The sequence below is a fragment of the Carex rostrata genome, chromosome 12, assembly GCF_964058835.1.
Source record: "Carex rostrata chromosome 12, lpCarRost1.2, whole genome shotgun sequence".
NCBI lineage: Eukaryota > Viridiplantae > Streptophyta > Magnoliopsida > Poales > Cyperaceae > Carex > Carex rostrata.
This window is the reverse complement of record NC_135929.1, coordinates 11,662,598-11,683,689: the sequence shown is the minus strand read 5'-3', so window position 1 is coordinate 11,683,689 and position 21,092 is coordinate 11,662,598. Positions and strand designations below refer to the sequence as shown.

The window sequence follows — 21,092 nt, the reverse complement described above, 5'->3', positions numbered from 1 at the left end:
TAAATTTTGATAGGCTTTAATTTCTTCAATCTGCTTCATTCCTGAAATTAATATAGATCCACAATGCAATCAATACTTCAATATTATTTCATTTCGGTTTGATTATTTGAGTAACTATACTTAAGATATATATTATTATAATTAATGATATTTTGTCTCTACATAGACTCCTGATCAATAACAATAAATTATGATTTCAGGTGCAGAAATCAAATCATATTGGTTGGATAGCAACACACGACTGTTACAAGAAGCCACATGCAGTCAGGTAGCATTGATTATTTAACTAAACTCAAGAATTGTTACTAATCATGTTTAGATTACAAGTATTGATTGTGAGAGAGAAAGAGAAGAAAAAGTTCACCTTTAATATATAGCAAACTCGTCGGAACTAAGTTCACCTTTAATATGTAGCGTAGCTGGCTATGAAAAAGTCCTACGACTTTACAGCCTCTGCAGAACTTTCATTAAGAGAGAGAGAGAGAGAGAGAGAGAGGAAACCTCATCGGAGGATTTCTTTAAGGATTTCACCTTTAATAGCAAACTCGTGGGCGCTAAGTTGACCTACGATGATACCATCAACGCAGAGTGATCGAGTTTGAAGAAACACTCAGGATTCGGGAGGAATTGTATGTCCTCATAAGAAAAGTTCAATTTTCATAAAGAAAGATCCATACATACTTGTATAGTTTAATAAGTTGTTTGTGAGGTGAAATAATTATATGGTACAACGAGAGCAAAGGTAAAAATGACAAATGAACTACATTGAATTTTTATTACAAAACATACAGAATGTCACAACAAACAACATAATTAGTTGAATAAAAATAAACCACTGGTCCGCACATAATTTAAATTCCATACATTATATTACGAAAAAAAGAAAAGGATACAAGATGATGTAAAAATATAGGTGTATACTTAGCTTAATTAGTGCAATCATTGTTTGTAGTAGCTAAGAGTACCATATATGGTTTGAATAAAAGTAAGGACAAACAATAAAATGCCGGCAATGACGGAGATAATTATCCATGTATCGGAGCAGTAGCGTTTCTTGAACTCTCCAATTAATCTATTAACACTTTTTTTATGATGTGCCATCACGTTCTTCTCCAAAAAAGCCAGCTCTTCTGGCATATAGAATTTACCGGAAACAAAAGTTTTCAATTTTTGTACAAAATGCAAAACATCCTTGTCGTCTAAACTTGTGCTTGGGATGACACCATTTTCTCGCAATACTCTGACATCTAATTCTGTCTTTAAGAAGCACGCCATGCATGCAACATAGGCCGTGAAGGGCCGCTCAAAGATAAGCAAGCAACGATCTTCAAATATTAAAAGACTTTCATAGAGTTGAGTGCTGTATTTCCAAAGGTGCAAGGGTGCTAATTGCATCACTCCAGAAACCCTCCTGTTGTCAGAGTAACACACATCAATGGAGTCGCCCTCATCCTTTACGAAAACTGTTTGAGATAATTGCAATTCTGTTACACTAGGTATATGGAAGTGGGCCATCACCTTATTAGCTCGATTTGGAGTATACTTCCCATTGAGGGTTCGAGACCAATGGAAGATGTGTAGTAGATGTTTGAAGCCACCTTTAGGAACTGTACCATCATCCTCTTTAGACGGGTGCATTCTCGGCATTTTTGGAAGGCATGTGAGTGCAAATTTGTGGATTGGGATATGTAAAAGGTTGCCTATGTTGGAAAGCTCTGTACATACGGCTTCGAGAACAAACCAAGGTATTTGGTAGTTCATGGTTATCATGTAAAGTCGGATCTTCGTTATATCTTGTAAAAAGTTAAATAAATTTCTAAAGTCTGTATACGTTATTGGAAAACTAGTTTGGTTAGCTATTTCATCCATAATAACCTCTCTGTACCCTTCATTGTTTGTTACGTAAACCATCCCAAGTACTAAGAAGCAACTACTGACCAGTAGGTGTTCTATGAAACGTTTGCTATTTTCAGCAGTATGAAATTGTTCATCGACCCCATGATAGTGGCTCCAGGCTCGATCTACCTTCCCTTGCATGTATTCATAGTATGATTTTAAGTTGAGACCAAACCAGTGCGTCATACATGCAACAAGTTGCCACTTATTGGTTTTAGGAATGAAAGAGGCCCCAAAATCATCCCAACGTTGCCAATTACCAAATATTGATGGATATTCTTCAATGTTTGATGCCCGGAGGAATATATCCGGGTTCTCTAGTCGACCTTCCATCTCCACAACCCACTCATCTACCGGTTCTTGCAAATCATTCATTTCTCGATTAATCCACAAACAAGATGTTCTGAAATAATGTGAAACGTGATTAAATATTGAATTAATTAATACATACGGATGTTAATCTAAGATCGAAGCATGGCAAAACCATATCCAGGTTAATTAAAAGTTATGGCTTCATTAGATAATTTGTCGCTTTCACGTAAAAAACCAATCAATTTATAAAGGTAAAACTACGGACCGATGAGGGTATTTTATATCCATATAAAATTAGTCTTATCCACACAATTACCCTTATCGTTAAGTATTAACCTTACACATATCCTACACTTATCCATTAAGATAACGGATACCAAACAAATAATATTTAACTATCAAATAAATTGATAGCTTATATAATTTAATTAACAAATATAACAAATAAATATTTATATTAAATACAAATATTATTATCTTTATAACATTATTTAAAATGTAAATTATTAATTAATTGAAATGATGTAAATTTTATATCAAAATAAAACGATATAAAATGTTGGACAAATTAATTTTACCATAATTTACAAAAACAATACTATATAACATTTTGTATAATCAATGTAATCATAATAATAAAAATTATATAGTTATATGTACAACAACAACAAAAAAATTCATAGATAATTTTATTTTATTAATTACCCTCTAATGAGTATGAAACAAATCTTATCAATATCTTTATTCGATAAGTTAACAAAAAAAATTCTTACCCATGCCCATAATTGTTAAATTAATTATTTTTTTTTTTACTCAATCATACCCGCTTTATCAAATACGATATGGACCAGGTAAACGGATATATGAAAAGGTTTCACTGACATCCTAGATAAAACAACATATACTTAAAAGAAAACTTCGTAGATAATTGCCACTTAAATAACAAAGGTCAATATGGGATAAAAATCTAATATATGTAATTAATCAGTATATCAGATATATACAACTTCAGCCACATTTTAGTATGTAAAATATATACAACTTATAAATGTTAATACTATTTTCCTCTTTTTTTTTCCCAAATTGTGTTATTAACTAAAAATTATGATGCTGAGAATTAGAGAGAAAATGTATATATAAGTACCAAAGAGGAGAGGAGGCCTGTCTTCGTCTCTGTGGCTCTCGATCCAAATGCTGAGGATGTGAATTAGAAAACTTCGGAGATTTTCAAGAGAAGACTACCCAGATCCTCTTCTACGCATTTGAAGTCTCTCCGTGTAGCGAGCTGTATATATCGGACAATTGTATATGTAGGGTCAGAAAGGTCCCTTACATTTTTCTTTATTATACTTCATTTTCCTATAAATTTATACTCTATCTTCGGTTCAATATTGAAAAAAGTTTGGACTGAACAAGATAAATCGTAAAGCAATTACACGTTGGTGGAAATCTAAATACAAACACCTATAGTATTTTGAACCATTAAAGTGTTCATCATAAGCTTAACTAAAATACATATCCGATATACTTCAAACGACTAACTCAAATCGTTGAAACCGGTCAAATTCACGAGTGATACATGTGTTTACATGTCAAATTTATAAATTTGAGAATTAATTTAGTGTTAAGTCAAGCATTCAAAGAACGAGCATTTAGTCTAGTGCCACATGATAACCCTATGTTGGGAAATCGTGTGTTCAAAATTCGGATAAAGGGTTCTAGAACGGAATCCTTTTTGGTTTCTTGAATACACATTATATCAATATGATGTTCTAGGAGATAATCTTTTTCTTCCACTGTGAGACCTAACAAAAAGCCACTAATTACATACATTTGGACTATTTCCAGATCTGTCAAACTAATGTAAGGGAATTGCATGCGCAAGAATGAATTTACCAAAAGTAGAGCCAGCTTTTCCACTCTTAATTAGATACTAAAGATTGAAATTAAACTAGAAATCAAATCATCATTCAATCTTAAAATGATCTACACTAATTCAACGGAAATTAAATATTAGTAATTAACTAATTACTATGCATCATCTCTAAAAATAGAGAAAAAAGAAACAAAATATATGCACACTATGGATATGAATTCACAACAATTAACAAACAATTTACAAACAGATCGATCCACTAAGATATGGGTATTCCAATTATGATTTGGAAAAATTAATAAGAATTAGTATTAAATAAAATATGTTTATAATTAAATAGAAAAATATGTAGAGAGAAGTACCAAGGAGGAGAGGACGACTGTCTTTGTAGTTTATTTTATTAGGGCACGATAAAACACCTAGTTAAGGTTGAAAATCTTATATGGTAATTAATTAACTGCAATATGTCCAAGCAAGTAGGATTGGTATTGCTTGAAGATGTATAGTACATATGGATTCTCTCCCTGCCTTTTTCTCACTCCAATTAGACAATGCATCTTAGTTAAAGAAACCTAGCTATATATATATATATATTCCATGAAAATGGAATCCAAGAAAAGAACTCTGTCTCCTTATTCACATATGTGTTTGTACCTTAAATTTGAAAATTAATTAATACTCCTTGCCAAGTTGCTTTCAGAGATATATTATTATTGCCAAGTTGCTTTCAGAGATATTTTAAAGTGCCAAGTTGCTTTCAGAGATATAATATTATTGCTAAAGACGGGATCTGATGGCGCCTGATATATATTCTTTTTATGATTCACTTAATAATGTCAGTTACAGTCAGAGGGACATATTTAGAATTTTCGTTAGAGTGGCAAAAAAATATCAAATTGAATTTAAATAGCTAATTTAATTTAAATTCATTAACTAATTAGATACTCGATAAAAAAAACATTGTTTTAACTTATACTTTCCAATACTCTGACTTGTAATTTCTGATTCTTTAATGAGAAAAGGTTTTTGTCCACAGCCTTCTGTCCACCATTTGTCCACAGCGCTATCCACCCCGTGTTTAACTAATTTTAACGGACACCGGTCCCCACTTCTAACCACTTACTCCGCCTATTTAACCTTCCTTCCGTGCCTCTATTCCCTTTTGAATCTCATTTTCAAAATATTTCTTCTCCGATCAACTGAGGCGATTTCTTTCCGATATTACTTTCTTACTTTACAGAGATAAAAATTTCTGAATCTAAAAATCGATATCTGAAAAAGGATTTCTTCTCCGATATCTTAAATTTTTTAGGCGATTTCTTCTCCGTAAAGCTGAGGCGATTTCTTTTCTGAGGCGATTTCAATTCTGAGGCGATTTCCTTTCTGAGGCGATTTCAATCGGTAACTTTTTTCTCCGATCTCTTATTCTTTACTCAAAAAAGGATTGAAACTTTTTTCTTCAATTTGCTCCGATCTCTTATTCTTTACTCAAAAAAAGATTGGAACTAATATTTGCTCCGATTTTTCAATTTGTCCGCTTTCTTCAATTTGTAACTTTTTTCTTTTTCCTATAATAATCTGTAACTTTTTTATTTATTTTTTCTTATATAATTTGCTTATGACATTTTTCATCTTTGATCGGATCGGATCGGAAAAAAAATCTGGATTGGCCGCGACGGCAACAAAATCGTAATTGTTGTTTTTTTGTATTTACCTTCTCTGATTCATTTTTCCTTTGCAATGTCGATTTTAATTGAGATTACTGACTCGGTCTCGTTTTTTATACATTATCGCAATGGAACCTTCAATCGTGGAGCGCGATCGAATAGAAGTTGTTTTTGTTGAAGAGCACGGCAAAATTCAAATCTAGTAAGTTATTTCTGTTGAATTTGTTGTTTTCGTTGTATGCAATAACAGATCTAGCATTTCAAATGAAATCTGGAGGAAAGAGATGATAGAGAGGCGATATGGAGTATTGATCTGTTAATTTTACTGTATTGCCCTGTTAATTTTACTGTATTGCCCCGTTAATTTTACAGTATTCATCTTGTCATTTTACAGTATTCATCTTGTGAAAATCTGGAAGAAATAGATGATAGAGAGGCGATATGGAGTATTAATCTATTAATTTTACAGTATTTCCTTGTTAATTTTACAGTATCCATCTTGTCATTTTACAGTATTCATCTTGTGAAAATCTGAAAGAAAGAGATGATAGAGAGGCGATATGGAGTATTAATCTGTTAATTTTATAGTATTGCCCCGTTAATTTTACAGTATTCATCTTGTCATTTTATAGTATTCATCTTGTGGAAATATGAAGGAAAGAGATGATAGAAAGGCGATATGGAGTATTGATTTGTTAATTTTACAGTATTTATCTTGTAATTTTACAGTATTCATATTATAATTTTACAGTATTCATCTTGTGAAAATCTGAAAGAAAAAGATGATAGAAATGCTTCTTACTCATCTGAACAATATTCAATTGAAAATTCTACTGTATACAAGATTCAATTTTACAGTTCTGCTGATTCAATTTTACAGTATACAAGATTCAGTTGTAAATTTTACTGTGTAGAAGATTCAATTTTACAGTATACAAGATTCAATTGAAAATTTTACTGTATACAAGATTTAATTTTACAGTATACAAGATTCAATTTTACAGTATACAATATTCAATTTTACAGTATACAATATTCAATTTTACAGTATACAAGATTCAACCCAGTGCTAATAACCGCTAATAACTAACTCTAACTGCCAATAACTTCCTATAACTGTAATTTCCGAAAGTACAGTTTGAAAGTACATTTATTTTGTCCTGTTGTGCAAGTTGCAATCCTTTTCTAACTATCATGGGACCACTTCAAATAGTTGCTGGATGTTTTGTGATTAAGTGATATATTTTATGTGATATATTGTATAATTATACAGCATGTAGAAGTAATTTTACAGTATTCGCGCAAGTCAAAGCTGTGGACAAATGGTGGACAAAAGACTGTGGACAATTAGACGCCTCCATTACAAATCAAATATTCAGAGGGGAGCAAAAAGAAATTCAGAAGGGGAGCAAGTCAATTGAAACGTCTTGATGTCCACTAAAACTCAAAATCCAGGAGGCAGTTGTCTTCCCTGGGACCATGTGGATCCGCCCCTGATGTTCGATTAATTTAGTTTATTTAAATAGATGTCGACTAAATGTTAAACCAAAAAAATTAATAATTAAGTAATTTTCAACCAGTTCCGACTGAATTTCAAACAATATACGACAAATTATGCTTTAATTTAATAACAATACAGTTCAGTTGAATGACTTTATAATTTAAATTATTTTAATGATTTGTCGTAGACTGATTTAGTTCGATGGAAGCTTTGTTGCTAACAACGAATGTTATTTCAATTTCTACTTTTTAATTTTTTTTAAATAATAATTAAATAGATAACTAGACAACTATTTCTGCAAACTCTCCCTCCAAATATTCTTCATGCAGCCTTTTTAATTAATCATAGACTTCATATTCGAATTTTTGACAGAGTAATTTTTAATTCATGAAGCGCGGAACGTTTGGATGAATAACTTTCTTTTTTTTGAAAAAGTAGCAGAAGCTGCTACTTGCGTTTGGATGAATAACTGTTATTAGGAATAGCGGAGCTATTCTCGATTCAAAGCAATTAATCGACTATTCTGAATAAGAACATTGCTATTCTGTTGTTTCATGTAGGATATGGAATAAGGATTATGTATTGTTGGTTTGAAGACAATTAACGGGTCCAGTGATCAGTTTTGCCTTTGTCATCGGCTAGAAGACAAGACCGATGCCGTTGATGCTTTTCCATCAGTATTCAAGTTAACCGATGCAAATGATTTTGGTTATCTCAATTGAAGCAGCTGTTTAGTTCCTGCATCGATCGGCCAACTCAAAAGCAAAAACCGTTGCTGTTAATTAAAGGCGCTTTAATTTTGCTTTTCCTATCGGTAGAAAACATAGCACCGATGGTGCTTGGTAATTAATTAATTCCAATAAAGTAGCAGCCGAAAGTTCCAGAGAAGTGGAGCCAAGTCATTTTTCATTGTTTTTTGATTGAGCTGCTTTTGTCTGCCTCTATTGCCTCTTTACTTAGTCTTATCTAGAATCTGCTCTCTTCTTTTTAAAAGTTATAAGAGTGTATGAAAGAGTGCTATTAAGAATTCTAATTTTTTTGTATTAGTAAGACTTTTTGATTTAGTGAATTTGTATCGTGTGTTTTCGTAGTTTTTTTCTAAAAGTGTTTTCAAGTAAAATCTTATGTGTCATCTCTAATTTGTTGTGCTTGCTTGCTTATTGTCTTAATTTCTTATGTAATTCTCCATTTATTTGGTTACTTCTTTATTAGAGCATTTAGTGCTCAACAATTGATATCAGAGCATTAAGTATCCTCTGTAGTACCGTATGGTGGGGTTCACAACTTTATGGTTCAGGTTTACTCTTAATCAGACCAAATTCAATTCAATGCCTATTTAGACTATAGAGGTCTCCTTTAAAATTTGTGCCAGATTAAAAGAACAGTTCGGATTAGATCTCTGCAGTAATACAGATAATTCAAATTCGAACATTAGAAAGGCTTTGTTTCAGGCCAATCAACACTGACTAAGAATTATAAAAATTGTGTGTTTGATCTAACCTTGGGTTTACCGACAAGTGACAATAATAAAGAAATCATATGCAACTCAAGGGTAGAATTATTTTTTTTTTAAAATATGTAGCTAAAATATAAAATGTAGAGATTATAACTCAAGTTCTTTCAATCACAAAATAAAATTTTAACCACTAAACTACAACTAAATATTTATTATTTATTAAAAAAATTAGTCTATACATAATATTAAAAAATAAAATAAAATCTAATTAAATTTCTATATACGTAATTAAAAAAATTTAAATTATAAAAGTGACTTAGTCATCCTTAATTAGATCTTACATCTACCCTGATACAAATTAAGTGTCACATTAAATGATGCAGTGCCAATAAAATATATTTTTGTAACAAATTTCTAGTGAGTGATTACTTGTTCGAATCCCGAATAACTATTTCACATTAAAAAAAAAAAAAAAAACATTTGAATAATGTGACCCAACTTTTCTAAATATTTTTTTAAACAAACTATAAAAATGAAATTATAAGGACCGATGCGAGCAACACTAGAATTTGGACTCGAGCAAATTTAAACGGACAGACCAGATTAACTCAATATGTTGCCTATATATTAAGAGATGGCGCAGTGGTAGGGCCGTAAACGGATCGAATATTATCGGATTTCGTCTTAATTTTAATCCGAAAAATTACTCAAATTATCAAATTTGTATCTAAAACTATCTGTATCTGTATCCAAAAAATATAATAAATAAGAATACAGTTTGATTTTTAACTATCCGTAATTATCTGTACTGACCGTTTATATCACTGAACCACAATAAAGACACTCTATATTATTAAATTTATTTATTAAACTATATATATATATCAATAATTTATAAACTGCATATACATATATATTATGATGAACCATTTAACATTATGACATAATTAGTGACTATTATTTTGATAATACAATATATATGTTGTAACCAACAAATTTATTATGAAAAATATTAGATTTAATTTATAAATGAAAAATATATATTTAGATGTTTCTCTTTACTAGAATGTACATCAATAATTTATTTTTAATTATCCAAATTATATTGATATCCGTATCCAATACTATCCGTATTTATATTCGTATCCGAGACTATCCGTATTTATATCCATATCTGAAAAATTATAATATTCATATCCGAGACTATCCGTATTTATATCTATATCTGAAAAATTATAACGAATAAGAATACGGTTTGACAACTATCTGATTCGTATCTGACCGTTTACACCCTTAAGTAGGGTAGTATTATTTGGGCTTTGTGATTCGTGTAAGGTTAAAACAACGGTTCGGATCCACTAATTCTAAAATATTCACTTTTACGGTACGGGGAGGATGTGAATTCGTAATTTGAGACGTGCAGAAAGGATTTGAATGGTCCAGATTTAACACAAATTCACTCGAGATGCGAATTCGGTCCGGGTTTTGTGAACCGGACCGGATCTGATCGGATTAGGCGCAACGCACAAGAAAGAGAAATAGGAACTCCCTCCTCAGTTCTTCTCTACTCTTCAATCCGGCAATGCTCCGGCGCTTCCTCTGTAGCTGCAGCGCCGGCGCGACATCCTCCTCTCCGTTCCCGCTCCATTCCTCCCCCGCTAAGAAGAATGTCGTCTTCCTCGGCTCCCCTCAGGTCTACTCTACTCTCTCAGTTACACTCTGACCTAACCTAGCATAGAATGAATAGCTTCAATATCTGTGCTTTTGGTTTACGATATACATTTTGACAGTATTTGTGTTTTTATTGGATGTTATCAGGTATCAGCCTCGGTTTTACTTAAACTGATGGCCGCCTCAGAAGCCTCAGATGCTATTTTTAAGGTACTAGGATCTCATCTCGCAACATTTCAGTTTTGGAATAATGACATGCTTTGTAGTATCAGTGTCTATTTTTTTTTAATAATAGTGGTATTTACCACCGATTTCATATTGAAATCCAAACAGTACCTGATTTGGTACCTAAAATAGGTACCAAAATCAAATACCAAAGTTTACATCTGTTCTTACATCCATATCACCAAAATATCAACAAAAACTAAACAGAACAACCTCTAACAGTTCACTAAAGAAATTATGCATAACAGACCCTGCAAAAAACACTAATCAAACTAACAACTACTATTATTAGGCATTTTTAAGTACATGATTAAAAGATAAACCAGTTGTCTCATTCCTTCTTCTAATCATATTAAAATCTCCCATAATAAGCCAAGCATCAACACCTAAATTATTAATATCATTTAATTCCTGAAGGAAATCTCTTCGAGATTCAGATGTTAAAGGTCAATAGACAGTGGTAAAATGCCACTCAAAATTATCAGTTTTATTTCTAAAATTTAAAGTAATAGAAAATTGTCTAACATCAGAGACAATCAATGAGAATAATGAATCATTATATCCAAAAGTTAAACCTCCTGAAGCACCAGTAGAAGGTTTAGAAACCCATTGAGTAATGTAGAAGGTTTAAAAACCCATTGAGTAATATAATTACTCGATGATCTGAAAGTTCTTTCATGAAAAACTTCCTTTTTAGTCTCCTGAATACAAACAATCTCTATTTTATTATCTCTAAGTAAATCACTCAAATATCTTCTTTTTACTGATGATCCTAATCCTCTAGCATTCCAATTTAAAAACTTAACCATTTAAATTATCTAAGTCCTTAATTTGATGAGACTCAGGCAAGACAACCTTGCTTGAATCTGCAATAGCCAAAACTTGTCTACCAATATCAGGTACTGTAATCTGACCAGTATTCACACTATCAGTAATGACTGAAACAAAACTAGGTTTAGAAAGTAAGTATCAGTGTCTAATTCTAATGGGAGTTAGTTCTTTTTCTTAGTTGGCAGCAGTTGTTACACAGCCCCCTTCTACCAGGGATAGAGGAAGAAAAAAGTTGATGCCTTCTGCTGTGGCGCAGCTTGCACTTGTCCAAGGGTTCCCTCAAGAACTCATTTTCACACCTGAGCGAGCAGGGGAGGTATCAAATCAAACGTATATTCATCTATTATTTGTGTGATCCTTACTTAACTTTTGATGGATCAAATTAGATGTTATTTGTGTAATAATTAATTTCCCAGACAAAAGAGTCTCTGTTGGCTTTTTTTGTTTAGTTACTTTGTCAAAAACGGAGTTTGTGATTTTTAAATCTATTTCAAAGAGAATGATAAACACTCAAATTATTGGGGGAAAAGGGATACAGGGAAGAAATTTGATTTCTTGTGTAAAATTCAGAGCACATTTCAGCTGTATCGGATTAGGAAGACTGTAATTGCTTCGCGAACCACATATGAGTCTTATTCATATTTTGTTACTGCTGGGAAACCAAAATGTTGGTGCTGACTGTTATTGAGTTCACAAACCTGGTAAACAAACTATATAATGAGAGCGATAATCGTCAAACTGTTTTGTTTTTCCTTGTAAATAAGGTAGTTGGTCTTAAGAAATAAAAATGCGCAATTATTAGCAGAGCTTGTGCTGCTACTGCCTGGTACCGATTGCACTTCCAGAAGATACATAGCGATTACCTTGAAATTTGATAGTTTGTGCTTTTGCTGTAGGCAGATTTTCTTTCAGATTTGAAGGGACTTAACCCCGATCTTTGTATAACGGCAGCGTATGGAAATATATTACCTCAGAGGTTTCTGAATATTCCACTATGTGGTCAGTATTCTTGTATTTCAATATATCTTAGATTTAACAAATGCTGTCATGTTTAGTTGCCGATCTGCTTATGAGAACGCACAGCAATACAGCCATACTGAACCAAGTGATATAGCACTCTAGCACCAAATTTAGATTTTCTTTTAACATACTTTCGTTATGTCCTTAAAATTTCACTTCAATGCGGCTAATCCTTTTCTTGTTGTCAACCAAATTGCCTTTAATTTTATTTTGTTTTATGTTTTTTCCGTTTGGTGTGTGTATGTTTATGTGTGTTAAATCATTATTTTTCAGGGACAGTTAATATCCACCCAAGCTTGCTACCACTATATCGTGGTGCTGCTCCTGTTCAAAGGGCATTACAGGTATTTTTTGGCTTTGTTTGTTTTTCATCACTTGAACTTAATCAATTTTAAAAAATACTTTGTTAATTGCTAGATTTTATAAATTTTCATGTTTTAGGATGGTGTTACAGAAACAGGAGTATCCCTTGCATACACCATTCATGCACTAGATGCTGGGCCTGTCATTGCTTATGAAAAAATCCAAGTTGACGATTCCATAAGGTATAATATATGCCATTTTTTTTTTCTTTACTTAAATTCAACATAACAAACCAAAAGAAACGAACTCTAAAATATCTTGTAGCACTTAAAATTGGAATAAGAAGAACAATTTTGATATGTTTCTTTCTTATTATCACACTGTTTACATTGCTCTATATTTATAGCCTCCAAGGTGATACATGTAACTATAGTAAATGTAAAAACTAACTACAATAAAAGGTCTGAAGTAGTTATCAGTCAGAGAGAGAGTTTGTTTCTATTATTTGACATCATCAGTCTGTGTGAGAATTGGACATCTCCATTATTCTCCTAGTAGTTTTACTTAGTATTTTGTTTTCTCTTCATTCCTCTGTTTTTATTTTCGATTATTTAGGTTTTCTTTAGAAGACTTGCGATTATGGCAACTTTTATAAGTAAAAAACTAATATGTTAATCTGTTGTGCAATATAGGAGAAGTGTTGAAAACTATGAATAGAGATGGCAAAAAAGCTCAATTGGTTTAAATAGCTCGCACTTAAATAGCTCACACACACACACACGCACACACGCACACACGCACACATTAGTTTAGCTCTCACAAGTTATATTGTTAAGTCATATTGATTTAAAATCTGAATTCAAAATTTAAATGATCCGTGACCCCAAAGTGAGATAATAAGAATTTCAATGGTCTAAAAGATTAGTGAAAACAGTAGCCTGGAATCAATAGCATTGAGATCAAAATAATAAACACATAAAATCATAACGTCAAAAGTCAAACTATAAGATAACAACCGAGTTAGTGATCGACACTGCAAAATAATTCAACCAACATCCTAAAAGTATCACCGTCTAATAAAATAAAAACCACAAAATGTAATTCAAACTCAATTCTATGTGGAACAAAAATTAGAAAATATGAGCTTGACAAAAACAGTTAGTGATCTCCACACCTCTATTTGTATTTTTCAATTGCTCCTATCTCAAGTGCTCCACATATTTCATACATCTCAATCATGAAGTTAAGATTCATGTTCTCAATATAATGAAGAAAAGCGTATGGCTCACTTGCAAGCTGAGAACTCTACAAAACAAATAATTTATAAAAATATAAATTATAATTTCTTAAAAAAACCCTTAAAACTATAACTATTTAATAATTTAATTAAAATGATTAATTACTTACAATTATATTTGGGGGTTCCAATTCTTTAAAATGCTTGATAGAATTGCGCACTATACGCACAAGGCTCCATGGATCTTCGTCATATGGATTTTTCGTTACCAACTCACTTTTTAGTTGTCTTTTTTCTAGTTTCATCATCAGTTTTCCATTTAATATCACTCTTATCGAAATAAATTTTGTTACCAAATTTCATAACTAACTCTAGGTACATCCGTTTTTCAAAGTCACCATTAGTTGTCTTTACTTATAAAAGTTGCCATAATCGTAAGTCTTCTAAAGAAAACCTAAATATAACTTTACTAAAGAAAAATATTTTTATTGTATAGGCTGTTGAATGCAATGGCACACTCGGCGATTAATTTTTATGGTGACTTTGAAAACGGATGTACCTAGAGTTAGTTATGGAATTTGGTAACAAAATTTATTTCGATAAGAGTGATATTAAATGGAAAACTGATGATGAAATTAGAAAAAGACAACTAAAAAGTGAGATGGTAACGAAAAATCCATATGACGAAGATCCATGGAGCCTTGTGCGTATAGTGCGCAATTCTATCAAGCATTTTAAAGAATTGAGACCTCCAAATATAATTGTAAGTAATTAATCATTTTAATTAAATTATTAAATAGTTATAGTTTTAAAGGTTTTTTTAAGAAATTATAATTTATATTTTTATAAATTATTTGTTTTGTAGAGTTCTCAGCTTGCAAGTGAGTCATACGCTTTTCTTCATCATATTGAGAACATGAATCTTAACTTCATGATTGAGATGTATGAAATATGTGGAGCACTTGAGATAGGAGCAATTGAAAAATACAAATAAGGGTGTAGAGATCACTAACTTTTTTTGTCAAGTTCATCTTTTCTAGTTTTTGTTTCACATAGAATTGAGTTTGAATTACATTTTGTGGTTTTTATTTTATTAGACGGTGATACTTTTAGGATGTTGGTTGTATTATTTTGTAGTGTCGATCACTAACTCGGTTGTTATCTTATAGTTTGACTTTTGACGTTCTGATTTTATGTGTTTATTATTTTGATCTCAATGCTATTGATTCCAGGCTGCTGTTTCCGCTAATTTTTCAAACTATTGAAATTCTTATTATCTCACTTTGGGGTCACGGATCATTTGAATTTTGAATTCAGATTTTAAGTCAATTTGACTTAACAGTATGATTTGTGAGAGCTAAACTAATATGTGTGTGTGTGTGAGCTATTTAAATTGGTTAGCTGAGTGGTCCGTACGTAGTGCAACTGGTCCACATGTCCTCGCTCTCCTCCAGCCGCCGCACCACTTCTCTAAGGAGCTCCGAAGGAAACCCAGCCCATGTGTTATCACAATCCACAACCGCCTCGGGCTCCTCATGGGGCCGCACAACTGGTGCTCTTAATCGGTCCTGGTGGCGCCTGCTCACACCTGATAACCCACTGAGTTTCACCTCAAAGCTGTCTAGAGAGGCTCCCTAGGCTCTTTTTCACATCAAGCATTATGCTCCGAAATGACATATGTGCTGAAATGACTTGGCAAAAGTTGAATTTTATGAGTGTACACTTGAAGCAAGAAGAAATTTTGTTATTATAATAGTTGTGTGTGTGTTAATATCCACCCAAGCTTGCTACCACTATATCGTGGAGCTCCTCCTGTTCAAAGGGCGTTACAGGTATTTTTTGGCTTTGTTTGCTTTTCATCACTTGAACTTAATTAATTCTCAAAAATACTTTGTTAATTGCTAGAATTTATAAATTTTAATGTTTTAGGATGGTGTTACAGAAACAGGAGTACCCCTTGCATACACCATTCGTGCACTAGATGCTGGGCCTGTCATTGCTTATGAAAAAAATCCAAGTTGATGATGATATTCAGGTATAATATATGCCATTTATTTTTTCTTTTCTTGTTTTCTGGGTGGGAGTGTATGTGTATAATGTATTTGAACGTGATGAATTGTTTGATTTGATTTGTTTATCCTTTGTATGTTCCAGCCAACAGATCTAATAAAAACAAGAGTTAAAATAAGCATAACAAACCAAAAGAAACGAACTCAAAATATCTTGTAGCACTTAAAATTGGGATCTGACATATGTGATTTCTGTTATTCATGTGGAGTTTTTACATAATTTGGGTGGGACAATAAGAGAGGATATAGGATTGAAATTAAAAAAAATAGTGTGTTTGGTATGCTCCATGATCAAAATACCAAAATGAACTTCTATTATGAAAATACTCATAATTTGATTTTTTTTTTCTCTTATTATGAGACTTGCCCTTTGTGCAGGCACCAGAGTTGCTATTAATTTTGTTCGACTTAGGTACTGCTTCCCTTTTATTGATTATGTTACTGTACTTTATTTTGTGTATTGTTTTATTTTTTAATGGTTTTTTTATGCCATTGAAGCTTTGTATTCTAATAAAAATGTTTTGAATCTTTCAATCCTGTTGACTCACTAAAAAATTGAAGAACAAATAAAGTTTCTTTAATCTGTCGTAACAATTTTCCTCGGTGAATATCATGCAGTCTTTAAAGGAACCTTCTCATTTTCGGAACTTATTTTTTTATTAATTAATGAGCATTATGTTTTCTCTAAAAAGGGTTGCTGTTAGTTTAGAATTAATAACCTATACTAAATAAAAGTTTCTCTTGTGCAATGAGCATTATCTTTTCTCTTGCGCCACCTCCTCCTCTTCGTTCCCGCTCCATTCCTTCCCCGCTAAGAAGAATGTCGTCTTCCTCAGCTCCCCTCAGGTCTACTCTACTCTACTCTACTGTCTCAGTTACACTCTGACTGAGCATAGAATGAATAGCTTCAATATCTGTGCTTTTGGTTTACAATATACATTTTGACAGTAAACTGATGTTATCAGGTAGTAGCCTCGGTTTTACATAAACTGATGGCCTCCTCAGAAGCCTCAGATGCCATTTTTAAGGTACTAGGATCTCATCTCTCAACATTTCAGTTTCGGTATAATGACATGATTTGTAGTATCAGTATCAGTGTCTAATTCTAATGGGAGTTAGTTCTTTTTCTTAGTTGGCAGCAGTTGTTACTACCAGGGATAGAGGAAGAAAAAAGTTGATGCCTTCTGCTGTGGAGCAGCCTGTGCTTGACCTGCTTATCAGTACGCACAGCAATACTGCCATACTAAACCAAGTGATATGGTACTCTAGCACCGAATTTGGATTTTCTTTTAGCATACTTTCGTTATGTCCTTAAGATTTCACTTGAATGCTGCTAATCCTTTTCTTGTTCTCAACCAAATTGTCTTTATTTTTTGTTTTGTTTTTTTCCGTTTGGTGTGTGTATGTTTATGTGTTAAATCTTTATTTTTGAGGGACAATTAATATCCACCCAAGCTTGCTACCACTATATTGTGGTGCTGCTCCTGTTCCAAGGGCATTACAGGTATTTTTTGGCTTTGTTTGTTTTTCTTCAATTGAACTTAATTACTTCTCAAAAATACTTTGTTAATTGCTAGAATTTATAAATTTTCATGTTTTAGGATGGTGTTACAGAAACAGGAGTACCCCTTGCATACACCATTCGTGCACTAGATGCTGGGCCTGTCATTGCTTATGAAAAAAATCCAAGTTGATGATGATATTCAGGTATAATATATGCCATTTATTTTTTCTTTTCTTGTTTTCTGGGTGGGAGTGTATGTGTATAATGTATTTGAACGTGATGAATTGTTTGATTTGATTTGTTTATCCTTTGTATGTTCCAGCCAACAGATCTAATAAAAACAAGAGTTAAATTCAACATAACAAACCAAAAGAAATGAACTCAAAATATCTCGTAGCACTTAAAATTGTCTCTGACATATGTGATTTCTGTTATTCATGTGGAGTTTTTACATAATTCGGGTGGGAAAATAAGAGAGGATATAGAGATTGAAATTAAAAAATTAGAGACAAAATGGGCTTCTGGCAATAAATTGTGTTTAATAATGCCTCCCTGATCAAATACCAAAATGAACTTCTATTATGAAAATACTCATAATTTGATTTTTGCTCTTATTATGAGACTTGCCCTTTGTGCAGGCACCAGAGTTGCTATCAATTTTGTTTGACTTAGGTACTGCTTCCCTTTTATTAATTACGTTACTGTACTTTCTTTTGTTTATTGTTTTATTTTTAATGGTTTTTATGCCATTGAAACTTTTGTATTCTACATAAGAAATCTCTTTCAATGATGACAGTGCTTACCTATTTTAGGTAATCCAAAAGGTTAAAAGTATCTCAAAAGTGAACAACAGAAAGAAGACTATTTATTTGCTTTTGAAAATAACCATTTATAATTCTTTTGACTTCATTAATTTATACCTGACAAATGGTGGGTACCGCTTGCTGGAAACCACATCCTCTGCAAAATGTACAGTTTGAGTTATATCCGGACCGTGCGATCAGAATTCAGGCCAATCCGGGCCACACTATATGCATGGGGCCCTTTAATATTAGTGTGAATTTAAATCAGAGGGTCCAGATCTTAACTAAAAAATTTGAGTTAATGCAGAGTATACGAATTCCCGTTTGCTGTGCTTTTGCTAAGAAGATTATAGAGTGTCCAGATACATCTAGAAAATTTTCATTGGCTATCTAAATGATATCTCATTCTATTTCTTTTCTTTTCTGAATGCTTGTTTTTGAAAATGTTTTGAATCCATCAATCCTGTTGACTCACTAAAAAAATTGAAGAACCAATAAAGTTTCTTTAATCCGTCATGACAATTTTCCTGTGAATATCATTCAGTCTTTAAGGGAACCTTCTTATTTTCGGAACTTATTTTAGAATTAATAACCTATACTAAATAAAAGTTTCTCTTGTGCACTGAGATGTGACTATGGAACATCACCACAAAGTATTTGTTCTTCTAATTAATTAATATGTCGAAATATTTTCTTTAATAGGTTCTGGGCTTCTCATTCGCGAGCTCCCCTTTATTCTTGATGGATCGGCAAAAGAAAAGGCACTACCTCAGGATGACTCTAAAACTACATTGGCTCCTATGGTATTTTCTATTTTATAACCTCATGTGATGTTTCTAGTGTTAGTGAATGCAAAATTACCCCCCTTTGACAGTTAATTTAGGCTATAGGAGTAGGGGCGTTCAAACTGCGTTTCGGTTAAAATTGAATTAAAACAGTCAAACCAAAATTTTATTCTGTTTAAAAAAATCTAACCGAACCAACAAAATTAAATTTGTCAACTGAAGCAAAAAAAAAAAAAAAAAAAAAAAAAAACAAGTTTCGACGAAGTTCATCAAGTTGGTCTATACTATTTTGTTAAAGTTGATTGGTAAAAGTGTGAAAGTAATGGTGTTAACTGTGACTTGTGTTTTACAAATTTAATTCAAACTTTGATGTTCATGCAGTTGACCTCAGAAGAATCTTGGCTGTTATTTGATCAAGAAGCAACAGTGTTGCATAACAAGGTATGATTTTGTTGGTATTTGTATGTTTATATATTAGTAGCTTTGTTAGGGTCCTTATGATAAAAGGACATTATCGAGAAGTCGAGGGACTTGGTTGTAAGTTGTATACTCTATATAAGCCCAAGGGGCTCTCTAATAAAATAACAATTATTCCTTGGCTGAAATTGTACTGTTTTCAACAAAGGAAAACATCTGATGAAGTTTGATTATAACTAGGGGTCAAATTGAATTATCACAAACCAACATTTGTAACAGTCACAACTGGCACTGATTAGTCTCATTACCTATGAAGATATTTTAAATTGTTCGATTTTGGTAAATAATACAAAACCCTGAATTTCAGGTACGGGCATTTGCTGGTTGGCCTGGGACCCGAGCGAAGATCCAGGTTTCAAATAGTAAAAATAATGGGTTTGATTTGCTTGATATTAAAGTAATTAGCACAAGAGTGTGTCATGAAGACGTAAAAAAAAACGACAAAGACCAGATATTGTTTTCTGGAGATGCTTTGCAGATTCCTTGTTCTGGTAACTCCTGGCTTGAGGTGAGTAATTAAATTGGAATTGCACATGATTATATTTTTTTCTTAACTTTTTTTATTTTTACCTGTTTGTTTTATTTCTAGTATTATATTTTCTCAAATGAGTCTTCTTTCTTTTACCCATGCAAAGGTAACTGAGCTACAACTGCCGGGAAAAAAAGGTGACGAGAGCTCGGGATTTTTGGAATGGTTTATGTGGTCAGAAGCTAAAGAAACAATCACAGCTTGAGATATTAGTATGATGTCTCCAGGATTATTTTATTTGTGTCATTTTTCGTACGCAAAATTAATGTAAGAATAATGTTCAATCATGTTTTATCAATGAAAAAGATGTCTTGTTTATATTCACGAAATACCTCAGCATTTTTCTGTAAGGGTTGGAATTCCTTGACAATCGATAGTTTGATAATACATTTCGAAATTAATTTTTAAAAATAATAAACAAAATTATAGACATGTTGGATTTATGAATTGATTGTGTTTCAAGTTTCATGTAATTTAGTGTCATTTGATACTCTATTGAAGGTCGTTAAATATAGACCGTGATTACATTTTTTTAAATCGGATTTTAAAATTATAAATTATCTTTTATCATAGTTAAAATTTTCAAAATAATATAGTTTCAATGGATTCTAATCCTTCTCGTAAAACCCTACAAAATAATCTGACTGTAAAACTAAATATTATCCGGAATTTATTTATTATTTATTTTTGTAAAGGATTTTTCTATAATATTTAAAGGGGATAAGGTAAACCAATTCAGAGGTCCCTTTCATGGAACATTTGAGAGGTTTCTTATCATCTAAAATTTTACAATAAAATATAGACCAGAGAGGGTTGACTGGGAGCTGTTCCAAAAATAAATAAACAATAAATTGTTACATGCATATATACTATTTATCAATGATCTCTTTTTCTGTAATATTCCGTTCGTGAAGAAGAATATTTCAACCT

The 21,092-nt window shown here is 32.1% G+C and overlaps 1 protein-coding gene, 1 long non-coding RNA gene and 1 pseudogene across 3 annotated transcripts; 1 reads left to right on the top strand and 2 right to left on the bottom strand.

Moving 5' to 3' along the window:
- Positions 1 to 743: 743 nt before the first annotated feature.
- Positions 744 to 4,645, bottom strand: LOC144563707 (uncharacterized). Its single transcript, XM_078313199.1, has 3 exons — positions 4,447 to 4,645; positions 3,353 to 3,493; positions 744 to 2,299 (listed from the first exon to the last, which is right to left on the bottom strand). The coding sequence occupies exon 3, from the start codon at positions 2,269 to 2,271 to the stop codon at positions 940 to 942; it is 1,332 nt and encodes a 443-aa protein (XP_078169325.1). The 5' UTR covers positions 2,272 to 2,299; positions 3,353 to 3,493; positions 4,447 to 4,645; the 3' UTR covers positions 744 to 939.
- Positions 4,646 to 10,259: 5,614 nt separating this feature from the next.
- On the top strand, positions 10,260 to 20,479 carry LOC144563313 (uncharacterized; annotated as a pseudogene). The gene is made up of 12 exons (XR_013514310.1): positions 10,260 to 10,401; positions 10,527 to 10,589; positions 11,614 to 11,751; positions 12,332 to 12,434; positions 12,729 to 12,799; positions 12,897 to 13,000; positions 15,818 to 15,827; positions 18,216 to 18,240; positions 19,074 to 19,174; positions 19,538 to 19,597; positions 19,941 to 20,141; positions 20,269 to 20,479. The product of XR_013514310.1 is annotated as an uncharacterized LOC144563313 (transcript).
- LOC144563314 (uncharacterized) lies at positions 16,578 to 19,079 on the bottom strand. The gene is made up of 2 exons (XR_013514311.1): positions 18,965 to 19,079; positions 16,578 to 16,783 (listed from the first exon to the last, which is right to left on the bottom strand). It is a non-coding gene; the product is annotated as an uncharacterized LOC144563314 (long non-coding RNA).
- Positions 20,480 to 21,092: the final 613 nt, after the last annotated feature.

Bases quoted from the DNA above. Each gene is read 5' to 3' on its own strand.
- LOC144563707 (XM_078313199.1), bottom strand. From the start codon at position 2,271: ATGAATGATTTGCAAGAACCGGTAGATGAGTGGGTTGTGGAGATGGAA.